We start from the raw sequence: 16528 nt of genomic DNA, 5'->3' as shown, positions 1-16528 counted from the left end.
TAATAATAATAATAATAATAATAATAATAATAATAATTTATTATTTATACCCCGCCCATCTGGCTGAGTTTCCCCAGCCACTCTGGGCGGCTCCCAATCAGTGTTAAAAACAGTACAGCATTACATATTAAAAACTTCCCTAAACAGGGCTGCCTTAAGATGTCTTCTGAATGTCAGGTAATTCTTTATCTCTTTGACATCTGGTGGGAGGGCGTTCCACAGGTCGGGCGCCACTACCGAGAAGGCCCTCTGCCTGGTTCCCTGTAGCCTCACTTCTCGCAATGAGGGAACCGCCAGAAGGCCCTCGGCGCTGGATCTCAGTGTCCGGGCTGAACGATGGGGGTGCAGATGCTCCTTCAGGTATACAGGACCGAGGCCCCAAACTGTCCCCAAATCTGATCTAGAGGGTTGAGGGAACCCCAAGTAGAGAGTTGGGGGTGAGGAGGTGAAGATTAAGCTGGACAGGCAGAAATCCTTGCCGTGATAGAAAGTCTCCTTAGCACTATGTTGAATACAGTCCTATGTAGACAAACACACCAAGTCAACAGAGTTATGAAGCACTAGTCCTTACCTGAATGGCCCAGCAATTGAGAGACCAATAGGAGACCTTGACAAGCTATCAAATCTTGTTGGGATGAACCTGCTGACCAGCAAATCTTAATATGACATGGTCTGGATACCACTGGATCTGAGAGGATCTAAGTGTTTGTTGAACTGATATGTTCAATCCTGAAAACTGTATATTGCTATATAGGCAGCCTCTGAGCTACTGAAGGAAGTGTGGCAATTTATACAACATTTCACCAGTTCTTAAACAGGTGATCTGTTTCCAAGTACAAGTTTGGTCTATAAAGTCCTAAATGCTTTGGAACTACTGCATTTAAAGAACAGCCTTCCACCTTCCAAGGCAAGAAAGGGGACTATGCTTTCTCTTATGGCAAGCAGCCTCAACAATTCCCTCGTCAGAGAGGTTTGCCAAGTGCTGTCCTTTTCTTTTCCAATGTCACATCAAAACTTTTTCATTTGCCTTAACTCTCACTCCTGTCAGTTATGATTAATCAACTAATGATTAATCAACTAAAAGTTTAGTTGACACATCTGCTGATGAGACTGAATAAGCTTGGAGCCATGACATTTAACATGCACTTTGAGGTTAATGAAAAATGTGCTTTGTCAGAACAATTAGTGTTTTGAGAAGTATTGTGCAAATATTCACCTGCAATGTGTTGGCTGATGATTTAAAAAGCTGTTTCTTCTGCATTGCAAGGAGCATAAATCTGATTCTGGCTGTGAACACTTGAAGTCCCCAGAAGCTACTGTGGTATCTTGGTCCAGAGACTGGGAATGTTTCACATTATCCTCATTAATCCAGCAATTAGCTTCTAAGTGTTCCAGGTTTTTCTTGGCCTCTAGCAATTTTTGCTTCTTCACAATCCTCTCAAGATGCACTTTAACCTTCTTCCGGCTTAAATGTCTTTCTGCTTTCTTCAAAGAGTATTTTCGTAAAAGTTCTAGCTGCACCAGTTTCTTCTTGTTCTGTTCTGTCAGGGATGGGCCAGTTTCTGACTCCAACACGTTCTGGACTCCAGCTTCTGCATATGATTTGACTTCTGTCTGCACAGCAGATTCCTGCTGCTGTTGCTGGACAGCCAGCCGTTTCTTTTCATCAATGAGCCACTGCTGGTCTAGGAAAACAAACAAACAAATGAACAAAAAGCATGGAAATCAGCAAGTCTTGTCAGTTCTGTTGTAATTTATCAACAGCACCAAGAATTTATGAGGAGAATAATCAACTCTATGTCAATTTTACAATTTGTTTTGAGATATAATTTAAGCAAGATCAGCCTGACATTGTGGGTCTAGGTGCAGTGAAGTTGTGGCGGAGGGGCCAAGGCATGTTGAAGCTGCAGTAAACACAGGACAACCAACTAGGATTCAAACAGGCCACAACTTTATTGATTACAGATGTCAGCAGGTTTTGGCACAGGCATTGGGTGTGTATCCTGAATCAACCAGTCTAGTCTGTCTGCTGGTTGATTATTTGGTTAACCAAGGTTAAGTACTGCCCTATGTCTTACATCAAATTAGGGTGAACTTCCCACCCAAAATCACCATTTTGAGGGTATTATAGCCCATCAGCCACCTTCTGGGTGTCCGGACAGAAGCACCTCACCCTGGATCCATTTAATGGGATATTCTAATTCCTTGGACGGGCAGGGCTCCCAACCTCCCAGTCCACCTAGACTGGGATCCAACCTAATGCCTTATCTGCCATCAAGTTGTGACAATTGCTCTGAGGTAGGCAAAACCCTCAGACAAGCCCAATTTGTCTACAGACAAATTCCTCCCTGTCCCCGAATATGGCAACTCAAGATGTCCATAGCAAGGTTTTATGCAGGACCTACCAGCTCACCCTTGAGCAGTCCTACACATAAAGTGTGGGGTGGGTAATTGAGGAATCCAGCATTGCCTGAGGCCAAGGCCTAGGCACAGCTGGCTTTTATAACCAGGGAGTCCACTTCCTAAACCATGCTCCCAAGCTCGCCCATGATTGCCTACATCCACAGGTAAGCCCCAGCAGCTAGGATTACGTTCGAGAACCAAGGTACCACTGTACTGGATACTTGCTCTTCCAGTACAGTGGTACCTTGGTTCTCGAACGTAATCCATTTCTGGAGTCCATTCCACTTCCAAAATGTTTGAAAACCAAAGTGTGGCTTCCGATTGGCTGCAGGAGCTTCCTGCACTCAAGCGGAAGCTGCATTGGATGTTCAGATTCCGAAAAAAGTTCAAAAACCAGAACACTTACTTCCGGGTTTTCGGCGTTTGGGAGCTGATTTGTTCATCAACTAAGCCAATTGAGGACCAAGGTTCCACTATACTTGAAACAATGGCTATTCTTGGGTGTGTTTTGTTTTTTAAAGAAAGTGTTTTTATATAAATTTATATAAATTTTATATAAGTTTGGAACTCTGAAGTTTGAAGTATATATGTGTGGGTAACATATTTGGATCATACTAAGATTGTAATAGGGACGCAGGTGGCGCTGTGGGTTAAAGCCTCAGCGCCTAGGGCTTGCCGATCGAAAGGTCGGCGGTTCGAATCCCTGCGGCGGGGTGCGCTCCCGCTGCTCGGTCCCAGCGCCTGCCAACCTAGCAGTTCGAAAGCACCTCCGGGTGCAAGTAGATAAATAGGGACCGCTTACCAGCGGGAAGGTAAACGGCGTTTCCGTGTGCGGCTCTGGCTCAGGCTCTGGCCAGAGCAGCGATGTCACGCTGGCCACGTGACCCGGAAGTGTCTCCGGACAGCGCTGGCCCCTGGCCTCTTAAGTGAGATGGGCGCACAACCCCAGAGTCTGTCAAGACTGGCCCGTACGGGCAGGGGTACCTTTACCTTTACCTTTTTAAGATTGTAATGTTGAGGGGGGGGGCAAATACGCCCACCAAATTTCTGCTGGAAACGTTTTCTACAGTATGGGATCAGTGATACTATAATACCCTAGTTGAGGCCCACACAGGGGACAACTAACACAGCTCATCTGGACATCTTAGTGATCAAGCAGGGATATAAGGGCCCAAGTTGTTCAGGGCTTTATACATCAACACATATCAACTTGCTCCTTCTTCTCAAGTATCCTCAGTAACATCCCCATGTAGCCAAATCTAATGGGAATTAAGGTTATGTCTGCTGATTGGTTGGAATAATCACTGAGATTAACCTAGGAAAGAGGAATAATGACACTAACAGCCGCAGGAGCAAGATCAAACAATGACACCCAAAGGAGCTGAAAAAAGTTGAGCATTCGTATATCTTTTTTTGTCGGAAGGGGGATTTCTACCCCATCCATAAAGCTATTTTTGACCTGAGAAATGAGACTGGGGGATATCTTATACAGCCTTAATGCAAATTTCTGCAGCTATATCCGAATTTTAAAGGCAGAGAGCATCTCAAGCTGGTAGTTTTAAGAAGGACAAGAGTGTATCTTAAAGTATCGTAGGGAAGACTCATCCAGCCAATAAATATAAAATATAAACTGCTGCTTGAGCACTAACCTCACTTTAAGAATGATAAAATAATGGGTGAAAGAAAGAAACCAGAGTAAAATGAGAAAATTATGCATCAGCAGTGTAAGTAGGAAAAAAACGAGAATGGAAAGTGATAATGGGAAAGAAAACTCACTTTCTTTGATCCACTGATTGATTATGGCTTGATCATGCTCTAGTTCTTGCTCAGCTTTGATCTGCCCATCCAAGATCAGCTGTTGTAATTTTTCAACATACTGTTGCTGCTTTTGAATTTCCTTGTTGTGGAGAACCTCCTGGTTCTTCAGCTTTGGCTGACATTCTTCATGTACAGCATCTCTCTGTTCACTGCTGGAAAATTTAAAAATAAAATTAAACCAGGAAAGCAACATTATTGCAGGTCAAACATATATCTCTTTAAATCAGTTTAAGTTTCTGTCAGTCAAAATCAAAGTATCTAATTGTGCAATGAAAAGTTCAGGTCCTAATGAAAGATCCTAATGAAGGAGGATGGGTAAAGGAAAGGATATGATGTCTATGTGTGTTGCATGTGTGTTTGCATGTGTGTGATGTCACAGTAAGGTCAGAATGTTGACGGGTAGCATGAAATTTAAAAGAAGCTTAATAGCAGGCTCCACACAGTAATACCACTAGCCACATAATAGTTATTTCAATTTAAAATATTTATAAACTGTTCGCAATATATCAGAGTGGTGTTCAGAAGATCAAAAATAGTTAAGCTGTTATTTTAAGGTAGTCAATGAACAATAATTCAAATTTTATTTCAGAAATGTCTTGGGTAAATAAAAAAAGGCATAAGAATGCATCTAAAAGTGTAGTTTATTAGAACATGCCTTATTTCAAATGGCATTGAATTCCACATCAAGGGGGAGGGGGGTGTCTTCTGCTATAGGTCATCCATCAGGTTGACCAAGAGTGAGTCAGTCCCAAACCCAGGTCGGAACTCATATTGGTACAGGTCAAGATAAACTACTTCATTCATACTAGCAGAGCAGTAGCATTCACTCAGAAGTAGCACTCAGATTACCAAGGGAGTGAGTCCCAGTTCCCTCATTCTGGCTGCAGGAGGCCCATGATTTGTCTAAAATTGGGGAAGTGAGGGGACATAGCTTTGGGTTTCATTAAGAACTCCCTTACATTTTGCTTTATAATCTGAGCACTGGCCAGAATGATGAGAAAGTTCCAAGGAATATACATAGCTGCCATTCTAATCTGTCTTTATATCATTAAGGCCATTTTACAGATGGGGATCTGAGGAAAATTTTATCAAGAATATTTGGGAGAAAGATTGTGAGAATCAGGGCAATGCACGTGGAGCAGACAAAGGAAAGGAAAGGAAAGATGGACCATTCTCAAAGTGGCTCCAGTTGATGCTGCTGAGTCCCCAAAGGCCTGCTCCCTGCCTTGCTGGCCTTTTCCCACCTCGCCTGGTAGGGAGGGGCCCTGACTGATTCCAGCTACAAAAGCTGAGGTTGCTGAACAAATTCCTGGGCTGGGGTATTGTTATGGGGAGGTGGTTGTTGTTGGGGAGGGCGGTTGTTGCTAGTTCTAATCATTCAAGAGGGTTGGTTGAGATGGCAAGGCATCAAACACAATGCTACAAGGAGACATTAAACTCTAATAACTGAAAATGATCACATAAACATTCACTCAGATGGTGTGTTGGGCACCTCAGCAGATTCTGCAATAACAGCATCAAGAGTGTTTTGACTGGCTTCATTCTTAAACTATATTGCAAACAATTTGCAGTGGACTCTATAGCTCCACTCACAGGGATAGATAACAGCCCTCTGAACACTCTAAAGAGCTCTGCCAGTTAACTTTCTTGAGGAAGCAGTGGAGGAAGAACTTCATTGCTTCCTACACTACCATGCAGTGGGCATGATCATGCGCCTGTAACTAGTGTTCAGTTGGCTTCAGAATGTGTTGTGTGCCATCTGCAGCTAGTCCTCCCAATAGTTTCATCACACAAAGTTTACAGGGATACCAGGCAGCCATACATGCTCTACAACACTGGAAAGAGCACTCATGAGCGACTGTGCCAAAAGTCTGTTGTAGCTCCTCATTCTAGAAGGCCAGGGCTTTCAAAATCCTCATGAGCATTCAGGAATCTCCCAGGTTCCACCAGAAAGTGCCCTGATCCTGACACTGGGGTAATTTGGAACCCCTCTCTCCTATTTTGAGATTGCCCAACTCACCTGGAGCAAAGAAAAGGTGAGGATGTGGTCCTGCCATGTGTATAGGGCTGATGACAAACTAAGACAGCCCCACCATTGCCAAGGTGGCCATGAAGTCCCAAGCCAACTCCACCCCACAGAGACCGTCATGGACACTGAAATTGCTAAGACCACCATCCTGGGTTCTTTACCTTCCATACCTCAGTCAGAGAGGCTGCTGGCAACAGGGTGGACAGGATGAGCATAATCCCTCATCTGTCTCTCTGGTCCAGCACCAGATACAAGCCGTATAAATCCACTCTAATGTGGAGTGGTATTCTTGTGATGGAATCCATATGTACCATGGGCAAAACCCTTCTGGCCCTCTGGCCTATGCTGGTGCTGAACTGAGTACTCAGCCCATTCCATCTACTCAGGTCCCAGTATCCAAGTCATCACCCTCATCCCTATCAAACCATGGAATAATGAGGTCTTCAGTTGCAGTGTGGCATCTGGCACCATTGCCTATTAAAATTCATTCTAAGCAAAAATCTCTAAGTTTATTCCTTGTAAAGTTTTACAACTTTTTATAGAAAGGGAAAACTCATTATTAGAGACCAATATATGTATTGTGCTTTGTATTCAACTGTTTCAGTCCAGCAAAATAACTAGCTAAGAGGGGCTCTGTTTTGAAGAATGGAAACCTGCTTTTTAAACCACCACCAGCAGTTAAGATTCTCACTTAAAGAAATAATTTCCTTATTTGCCTCTCCTTCTCCACTGCATGTGTGTTAATGCATTCCCATACAAGAAGATTTGTTTTGAGTTGAGTTGAAAATGTTTTGTGCTCAGTTGGTACAAGAGTCTGTAAACATAACCAGTGGAGATTCCCATAGTGCTATCTTGTTAGGAGGCAGCTACTGTGTAATAGCTGAAACTTCTGGACAGTTATGGATGTCAGTCCTGATGAAATGAATGGAAAGTGTACCCAGATATCAATGTAAGGTGCATCCATTCTAGTTCTAGGATTATCTAAAGGCTATGACACACCTGGTTGCCAAGGAGACAAATAAATGACCCTACACCTGGCAAGTCATAAGCCATATTTACTCCCAAGTTTTCTAAATGCATATGTCTTCCCCTCAGCTAAAGAAGAAGAAAGGCTTATCTAAAGTCTCTTGTGGCTCTAAACCAGGGGTCAGCCACCTTTTTCAGCAGGGGGCCGGTCCACCGTCCCTCAGACCATGTAGTGGGCCGGACTATATTTTGAAGAAAAAAATGAATGAATTCCTATACCCCACAAATAACCCAGAGATGCATTTTAAATAAAAGGACACATTCTACTCATGTAAAAACACACTGATTCCCGGACCGTCTGCGGGCTGGATTGAGAAGGCGATTGGGCCACATCCGGCCCCCGGGCCTTAGGTTGCCTACCCCTGCTCTAAACTGACCAGAAGGCTCCTTTTACCCTTTTTCTAAAACATAAGAACTTGTCGTTTAAGCTAAACACCCCATTTAAATGGGAAGCTGTAGTTCAGCTCAAAAAGTAATTAGACCAATTCAAGGAGAACAGGTCTTTTAAAAGCTGTTAAATGAGAGGCTATTAACCTTCACGCAGACCCCCCCCCAGCTTTTTTTTCCCCCACACAGAAGCTGCAGCTGAATGAAGATCAACTGCTGTACACCAGTCCTATTCATGGTCACCAAAGCATTTGCTAATGGACACTACAAAAGACAGGATATTAGGCTTTATGAACCATTCATTGCTCAGGTCTTGAAAAACAGCTGTTATAAAATACAACAGTGCACACCGTATTATGATACAGTACTGCAGATCTCTACAATTTTTGCTATCTCAGTGATTAATGCCACAGAAGGAGAAAATAACTGAGGGGGTTGCATTACATAAAGTGTAGAAAGCATTGGTTTCTATGCTCCCATATTTCCCACCAATTCTTAAAAATGTCAGCAGATTCAAGTACTCAATCCAAGATCAAACAGAAAACATCCTATATGTATTCAGAGCACAGAGACAACTGCATTAAGTAGATTGGTAATAAAAATTCATCCAGCCTGATGCTTGCATCACATAGGTAATGCAGAACGCATGAGGCGCCTCTACTGAAACACGAAAGAACTGGAAAATGGCAGGACCTGGGGCTTGGGTGTCAGTCCCATCCACATCAATACTGTTTTTATTGTTCTTCATTCCAATGTTTAGGCATGGACACTTCACTGCCTTGAAGTATAATTGCTTGTTCTGTGGATAATCATTGACACGGTAATCTTAAGTAGCATGACGGCAGGTGTTCTGCCACAGCTCATCCCCACCCCAAACGTTCCACATGGAGAATAATGTCAACGTAAATGCATTAAAATTATTTGTTATTATAAAGCAGGCCTCTATACTCCAAAATTCGCACAGGTGGTTGTTTTACTGGTCCACAGAAGCATCGTCACCCAGATACTGATACAACTCCAGCTTCTTTCAGGAACTGTTAAATCCCAGCATTTCATGCACTAAGAAATAAACCTACTAATCAGGTTTCCCTTCTTTCAAATTAAAATAAAAAAAAGTTAATGAAGCCTTACTGTGACTTAAAAAAAGCAAAAAAAACCATTTACTCTAGAAGATATTGCCTTTTGCTTTGCCAGACCCGACTCTCATCATGGAATGACACAGGCAAAACAAACAAACTAGAACAGAAACCCTTTGTAGAATATAACAAACATTGCTCACTAGATTTAACAAACATTAAAAGCATAATTACAATGATAGCATTCTTATCAATAAATAGTAATTAACACATCCAATGTTTATTTCCTAAATGTCACTGACCTTAAACCAATTGTAAGTACCAATTACCGAGAACATTTCCAGGATTATGAAAACAGCTGATTCATTTTTCATCTTCTCGTCCTATGCGTTAACTTGGCAGTCAGCATACTAAATCAACCTTTTGTAGAATCACGTTTTCTCCCGGCTGTTTTGTCATCAGCTTCCCAGGATTCTATTGTGTAACTCCCTCCCCTCTTCCCCAAAAACGCCTCTAAGGCTTATGCAGAATCTGGCGGCTTCTACAGCATAATGCAGTTTTCAGTAGCTATGGCAGCCACAGCCAAGTAATGAAGCAGAATGCTTTGCTGCAACCATATATGGAGGCTTGGATCACAGAACCCAGGCAAAAGGCAAAATACAGTCCCTGAAAACCATTGTCAGATTAAAACAAAAAAACAAAAAACAACTCAGCCAAATCAGATTCCCCGAGTCCCTAAATATTAGGTATAACTTAGTTTTGAGATTTAAAAAAAAAAAAGACTAGGGATGAAAAGAAAGCTATTCAATATCCCTGCAAATCAATTAAGGCTAGCACTTAAAGCACTTAGGGGTCTGAGTTATAACACAACAAGCTCATTCATTGATTTGCATTTTTGTCCGATACCTCTCCTCCCAGCACATCTATCCAATCAAGAGGCTGTTTTCAATACCACACCATAACCTCGGCGTAACACAGCAGCAGCAGCAGACTACAGCAGCTGCGCAGGACCAGACATAAAATTTAACCCATACAGCACAGCTCAGGCTAGATACTGTTCTTTCTTAAAGCTCTTATTTCTATCATGAGTCAGTGTAGCTGGGATGCAGACCCAGAATCATTAAAAGGAAAGAATAAGCTGTGTGTGAACTTCAGAATATACATTATGTAAACATTCCCAATGGTCTCCCCTAGTATTAAGAGCAGTGGGAAGGCTTCAGAACTGTGAAAGCGTGGCCATGCTACCATAAAAAATAAATGCATTTGTAGGCAACTGTATTGCTAAAAAGGAAGCGAAGATTATGGGCGGAATTCAACTATTTTTACAAATGTGATAGCATTTCAGTATGCCAGATGGAATGACCACCTCCTTCCCTCATTCCATGCTGTTCAGGGGCTTCTTCGGACACATACACCAATGGCTGATTTCAGGGGTCAGAGAGAGGAGGGGGGGGACAGCCCTACTGTGCAAGTGAAAGTTGACAGAGTTTGTTAGATGAATTCTGCCCAATATCCTTGCAACCTTAAAAAAATGAAATCAGCAGAATTCAGATGATTGTCATTTTATTTCAGCTAAATCCTTTTAAACATACCTTTCTGTTTCAGCTGGATAAAAGCTATGAGGAAGGGAAGGGAAGTCACCATCCAAATCCAGCCATTCAAGAGATCTGCAACTCACTACAGAAGAGGACTCACTGATCTATAAAACAGGAAAGATGGGGAAGGAAGTAAATGCCACAAGATGATTAAAGTAATTGCTAGAATCACTGTTGCGAGTTTTTGATGTAAGATACAGCCCCTGCTCCATAGAGCAAAGAGTTTCGACAATGAAACCTAGATTTAAATCCTACTTTCACGTCTTAGGCTGGGCCTTATACCCAAGCCAACCATGAAACAAAGAGCTTGGGTCCTCCTGGCTGACAATGATGGCTATAAATATGTACACAGGAAGAGGACTTATGTTACATTCAGGGTTTCCCCAGTGATTCTGAATGCTAATGTGCACAATCTATTGGATACAAATTCAGCACAAACTCTAAAGAAGTGAATAGGAATCCTCAAAAGATGTGTCATTTTCCCTAAACCTGAATTTAATTTCAATGAGAACAAGAAAAGGTCCTGTAAGACTGTGCCCATTCCAGCTACTGTACAGCAAACCTACCACCTCAAGATTCCTGTGCTGCAGTTCCAACTCTTATGTGTGCGCGGGGGCACAATGCATGAAAATATGCCAGAATCAAACTATTTGCTGCCCGCTGCTGTTTACTGATTGACAGCAGTATATGTGTACAGGATCTAGGGGTTTAAGTTGAGCAGAAGCTTAACATCAGTCAACAGTGTGATTCAGCAGCAAAAAAAGTATCGCTATTCTATGATTCAGTGGAGGAGGGAATGCTTAAGGACTCCAGCAGAAGAGAACCCTGAAGGACTGTGGAGGCCAAAGTCCATCACCTTCTTCTGAAATTGCCCTCCTAGGAAGGACCAGAACCACTATAAAACATGTGACCCAAAGCACCATCCTGACCAAACAATGCAAAGGACACCACAGTCAATGGTATCAAGTGGGATGCAGCAGCAATTCCCTAACCTTTTCTTTGGGGCATGCTGTTGTTTTAGAAGGTACATAAGTTTTCTGCTGGCAAATAACTAACCATGGTGTTCTCATATTTACTACAGAGTATTGACATTAGCAGTCAATGAAACAAAGGGGGGGGGGCAACAAACAATACTCCAAACTTACAGATCGTCTTTGTCTTAAAAGGGCAGCCTCAGCTGGGTGGTTGAACCTAAATTTGTGAGCTTTGCCCAGAATAACCAGAGCTCCTAAACACAGGAGTAAGAAAAGGCAAATTGAACAACCAGCAGTTATTTAATCTGTTATGCAAATATTTGAGTTTTCCTGTGTATTTATAGTACATTTTACTACAAATATGGTATTTTTTAAAGCTACAATTAGATATAACATATTATCTGTTATTAACAATTTATTTTTGTTAACAGTCTAATTCTGAAAATATTCTGGTAACAAAAAGACATTTTAGATCCCACTTTGGAATTAACTCGGCTTCTCAATTTTTTCAAAATACCTTCGAACACTTTTTTATTTTTATTTATTTCATTAATAATATTTTTATTAAAGTTTTAGCCTTCCTTCATAAGGAAAATGCCCAATCCCCTTTGATCACTTTGGTTGCCTTTTTCCTGCAGATTTTCCTGTTCAATTGTATTTTTATTTTAACTGTACACAGTATTCCAAATTCAGCTGCACCATAATGGTATCATGATGTTGGCAGATTTATTTTCATTCTCTTTCCAAGCAGCATCATAAAATTATTAATACAGATATGCCACAGTATGTTCACCACTGCCGGCACTGCATGTAGGATGAGACTTGCACACCAGTGCAGAAGGCACCTTTATAATGCTTCTACTTTGAAAGTTACTTGAAATGAAATGAGATGAATCCAGAACTTTAAGACTACGAATATATCTGGTGCATCACATCATTAATATATTCACAATTGTACTCAAGAGACATTCAGCTATTGACTTTCATTAAAAAATATCTGAGGCACTGAGCCAAAGCTATCAGGTATATGCAGCTGAAATAAAGCTAATGTGTTTTATAGAAGGAAGTATTCATCCTGGGGCTTGTCTTTAAAATTCCAATTTAGCTAGGGTAGCCTAGAGTAAAACAAATATAGAGCAATTATTGCAGTCACAAATTTCTATAACAACAAATGATATGCAGTGTAGGCCCATGTTCTCAGAAGTTCCACTGAAATCAGGAGTACTCACTTCTGAGAAAACATGGCTAGGATCAAGTCATGCAATGCTTCAATGTACTTTATAATCCTGTTCCATAAATCTGTTCTCAAATCATTTTACATATCTACCTGGTGTGCTTGACAGCAGCAGTACTGTAAAAGAAGAAGTACAGGATTTACCTTGTGACAAACGAACAGAACCTGTGACTTCATGACCATTCACAATGCAATGCGCTCCCTGGAGAGGCCGCAGAGTCACAATCCCATGCTGGTTGTCTACAACGCAATGGTCCCTTTCAATGCACTGACCCTGCAAAACTGCAAAACACGTGGATTTATTATTTATTTAATTATTATTGTTTTTCGCAGGGTGGTGAAGGAGAAACATTCACTATTTTCTTGGTCCAAAACTCCAGTGCAAATATACAGAAACACTAGTAAGGATAATCATGCTATTTGTTATTAATCTGTACTACCCTTAAAATAATTCATGCAATATGAGGAAAATTTATGACAAGTCTCTGCCAGATGGCTCACAATTTAAGCAGCACAGTTATATTCTTGAAGAATTAGGTTAATCTACTATACAGGATTTAAATTTATTCTTCGCAAATGATCATTCTAACCAGTTTTTGAAAATAAAACCAATTTGTTCTGAAGGCATCTGTACTGCTCTGTCCATTTGTTTCCTGGTATAGTACAGCAACCATGTTATTTAGTATCCAATTTGTGATGCTATTTTAATAAACACATTTTTTTTTTTACTTGCTTTCTGTGTGAGACATAGTGCAAGAAATTTGTGGGGGGGAAATCAAAGTGAATGTTCAATAAACAGGTCCTGGCATTCAGTTCTTCATCAGATCACCCTCCCATCCTCCATTTGATTAATTTCTGTCATGTGTAATTTTGACCTTGCTAAGGACTATTTGTTGGTCTCCGTATTTGCAGCCAGGCAGGAATTTGTTTACCAGGCCAATTGGCCCCAGTCTGGTGGTTGTGTCTACCTCACCACAATACTCACAACTTTAGATAAACCTTATCTAATGGCAGGGGCGGAGGAAGGGGTGTGTGGAGGGTGCGGGCCGCCCTGGGTGTCGCCACTGGGGGGTGGGGTGACAAAATGCCAGGCGGCACTCGCCATGGGGCCTGCAGCATCCCTGAGCCATGTGTCTCTCTGCCTGCTGCCTGCCCCCCCAGCTGTAGAATGGCTGAGTGGGGGGAGGCAGGCAGACTCTGGAGGCTCTGCGGTGTGCCCCCACCTCTATGGGCTGCTCGCCCCGCCTCTGGGTGCACCCTCTGGGATGGAGGGGAGACTATGGCCTCTGCCTACCCCTCCAAATGTAATGGTATCTCACTAAAAGGATCCAGGAGCAGTTGCTTCTGACCTTATGCACAGGCGGGAGTTTGGGCATTCACTATTTTCTTGGTCCAAAACTCCAGTGCAAATATACAGAAACACTAGTAAGGATAATCATGCTATTTGTTATTAATCTGTACTACCCTTAAAATAATTCATGCAATATGAGGAAAATTTATGACAAGTCTCTGCCAGATGGCTCACAATTTAAGCAGCACAGTTATATTCTTGAAGAATTAGGTTAATCTACTATACAGGATTTAAATTTATTCTTCGCAAATGATCATTCTAACCAGTTTTTGAAAATAAAACCAATTTGTTCTGAAGGCATCTGTACTGCTCTGTCCATTTGTTTCCTGGTATAGTACAGCAACCATGTTATTTAGTATCCAATTTGTGATGCTATTTTAATAAACACATTTTTTTTTTTACTTGCTTTCTGTGTGAGACATAGTGCAAGAAATTTGTGGGGGGGAAATCAAAGTGAATGTTCAATAAACAGGTCCTGGCATTCAGTTCTTCATCAGATCACCCTCCCATCCTCCATTTGATTAATTTCTGTCATGTGTAATTTTGACCTTGCTAAGGACTATTTGTTGGTCTCCGTATTTGCAGCCAGGCAGGAATTTGTTTACCAGGCCAATTGGCCCCAGTCTGGTGGTTGTGTCTACCTCACCACAATACTCACAACTTTAGATAAACCTTATCTAATGGCAGGGGCGGAGGAAGGGGTGTGTGGAGGGTGCGGGCCGCCCTGGGTGTCGCCACTGGGGGGTGGGGTGACAAAATGCCAGGCGGCACTCGCCATGGGGCCTGCAGCATCCCTGAGCCATGTGTCTCTCTGCCTGCTGCCTGCCCCCCCAGCTGTAGAATGGCTGAGTGGGGGGAGGCAGGCAGACTCTGGAGGCTCTGCGGTGTGCCCCCACCTCTATGGGCTGCTCGCCCCGCCTCTGGGTGCACCCTCTGGGATGGAGGGGAGACTATGGCCTCTGCCTACCCCTCCAAATGTAATGGTATCTCACTAAAAGGATCCAGGAGCAGTTGCTTCTGACCTTATGCACAGGCGGGAGTTTGGGCCACAGCACACCTCAAGATGGCGATCCCTGTGGGGGTCCTTCTATCTGATGCAAGTCATAGGACTGTTGGGTGGCCCAAGGTTTCACTTCTGGCAGGTGGGCCAGAAGTCAATGGTTGTGGCCCAATGTCTACGCCAAAACTCTTGCATCTGTAACCAATAAAGTTGCAGCCTTATTTGACCCAATGAGTTATGTCTGGTTCTTTCTAATTAGTAGAGACGCCTTGTCTGGTTCTTTCTAATTAGTAGAGATGCTGTGGGGGTGTGGAACTTTGGCACACAATACACAGGTCCTCTCAGAGTTGCAACACTTTTAAAACATCTGCCTCCAGTTCTGCAGAATGCCTGTACAGACCCAATAAAAGAAAACCAAAAGAACCAAAAAGAGGCCCAGTCATTATGGGGACCTTGGGGTAGCCATCAGCACATCACCCCCAAAACCAAATTAACTTTTCCCACAGCTCTAGCATATTCATGCTAACCTCTCCTACCAGGTCTACTCCCCACTGGAGTGAGGCAACTGAACACGCACCATCCTTGTTAGGTTCGGTGTAGGTTTTGGGGAAATCACAGGATGTTGCATTTCTCATGATTTCTCTGCAAGAGTTTGGGGTCTCCCTCATAATTCTTACCGATATCCTGTTCCTGGTTTGAATCACTTCTTCCAATTTTGGTTGTTCCTTCCTACAAAATTGGAACAATCACAGTAAGTTATTATTATTATTACTATTATTATTTTAAAGAGACTTGGATATATTTATATATTCCTTCCACGCACGTGTGCAGATTTTTATACTTTGTTGTGTAACATTTCCACTACATTTATCATTTATCTGCTTGAGGCAAGCGATTTGGTTTTTAAAATTTCAGGTGAGAGAAATGACTCTAGACAATAAGATTCAAAAGCCTATGGACTTCACATGGTTCAGAACATTTAGATTTTCCAACGCAAACTTTCCTGATGCATTTAATCAGAAAGTATTTCTTCATACAGTGCTCCGTTAAACTATGGAATTGACTTTCGCAAAGGGTGGTGATTAGAGGATTAGACAAATTCATAGAGAATGAAGTTTGCAGTAGCTACAAGCCGTGATAGTTATATGTTCTACCTTTAGCGAGAGACCTCAAGTTTATAAAACCATACCATGTGCATCTTGGCTTGCTCTGTGTTGCAATGCTGATTTCTGCTATGCTACATAAAATGTTTCATCCTTCTGAATTTTCTCATAACAAGCTATCTACCATATTTTAGCCTTCTAGATGGTTTGGAAGCATTTAATACACAAGATTTCAAACCTACACTCCAACTCTAAAATCTAGCAAGTCTATTACTGAGCACTACAATTTTAACACTTATCTCCTGGCATAAAAAGAGCTATTCACTCAAAAGAATAAGTTATCATTTGCTATGTAAAATATTTTAACGGTCAGCGTGCTTGTTATTATAAAGGTAAAGGTAAAGGTACCCCTGCCCGTACGGGCCAGTCTTGACAGACTCTGGGGTTGTGCGCCCATCTCACTTAAGAGGCCAGGGGCCAGCGCTGTCCGGAGACACTTCCCGGTCACGTGGCCAGTGTGACATCGCTGCTC

General features: G+C 42.2%; 1 protein-coding gene across 5 annotated transcripts in view; it reads right to left on the bottom strand.

The window, feature by feature from the left end:
* The window catches only part of STARD9 (StAR related lipid transfer domain containing 9), a 119574-nt gene that overhangs the window by 48335 nt on the left and 54711 nt on the right, over positions 1-16528 (bottom strand). For 4 of the 5 annotated variants that reach the window (XM_079989753.1, XM_079989752.1, XM_079989755.1 and 1 more), the window contains 6 exons: positions 15571-15622; positions 12687-12824; positions 11480-11562; positions 10332-10438; positions 4180-4373; positions 1217-1685 (listed from right to left, as the gene is read on the bottom strand). In XM_079989753.1, the coding sequence (XP_079845879.1) occupies positions 1217-1685; positions 4180-4373; positions 10332-10438; positions 11480-11562; positions 12687-12824; positions 15571-15622 (1043 nt within the window). The remainder of the gene's footprint in view (positions 1-1216; positions 1686-4179; positions 4374-10331; positions 10439-11479; positions 11563-12686; positions 12825-15570; positions 15623-16528) is intronic. The other variant, XM_079989754.1, reaches the window with a different exon arrangement.

This window comes from Podarcis cretensis (genome assembly GCF_951804945.1).
Source record: "Podarcis cretensis genome assembly, chromosome: 1".
NCBI classification, from domain to species: domain Eukaryota; kingdom Metazoa; phylum Chordata; class Lepidosauria; order Squamata; family Lacertidae; genus Podarcis; species Podarcis cretensis.
Note: the sequence above shows the minus strand (reverse complement) of the source record. Positions and strands in the feature narration are given on the sequence as shown.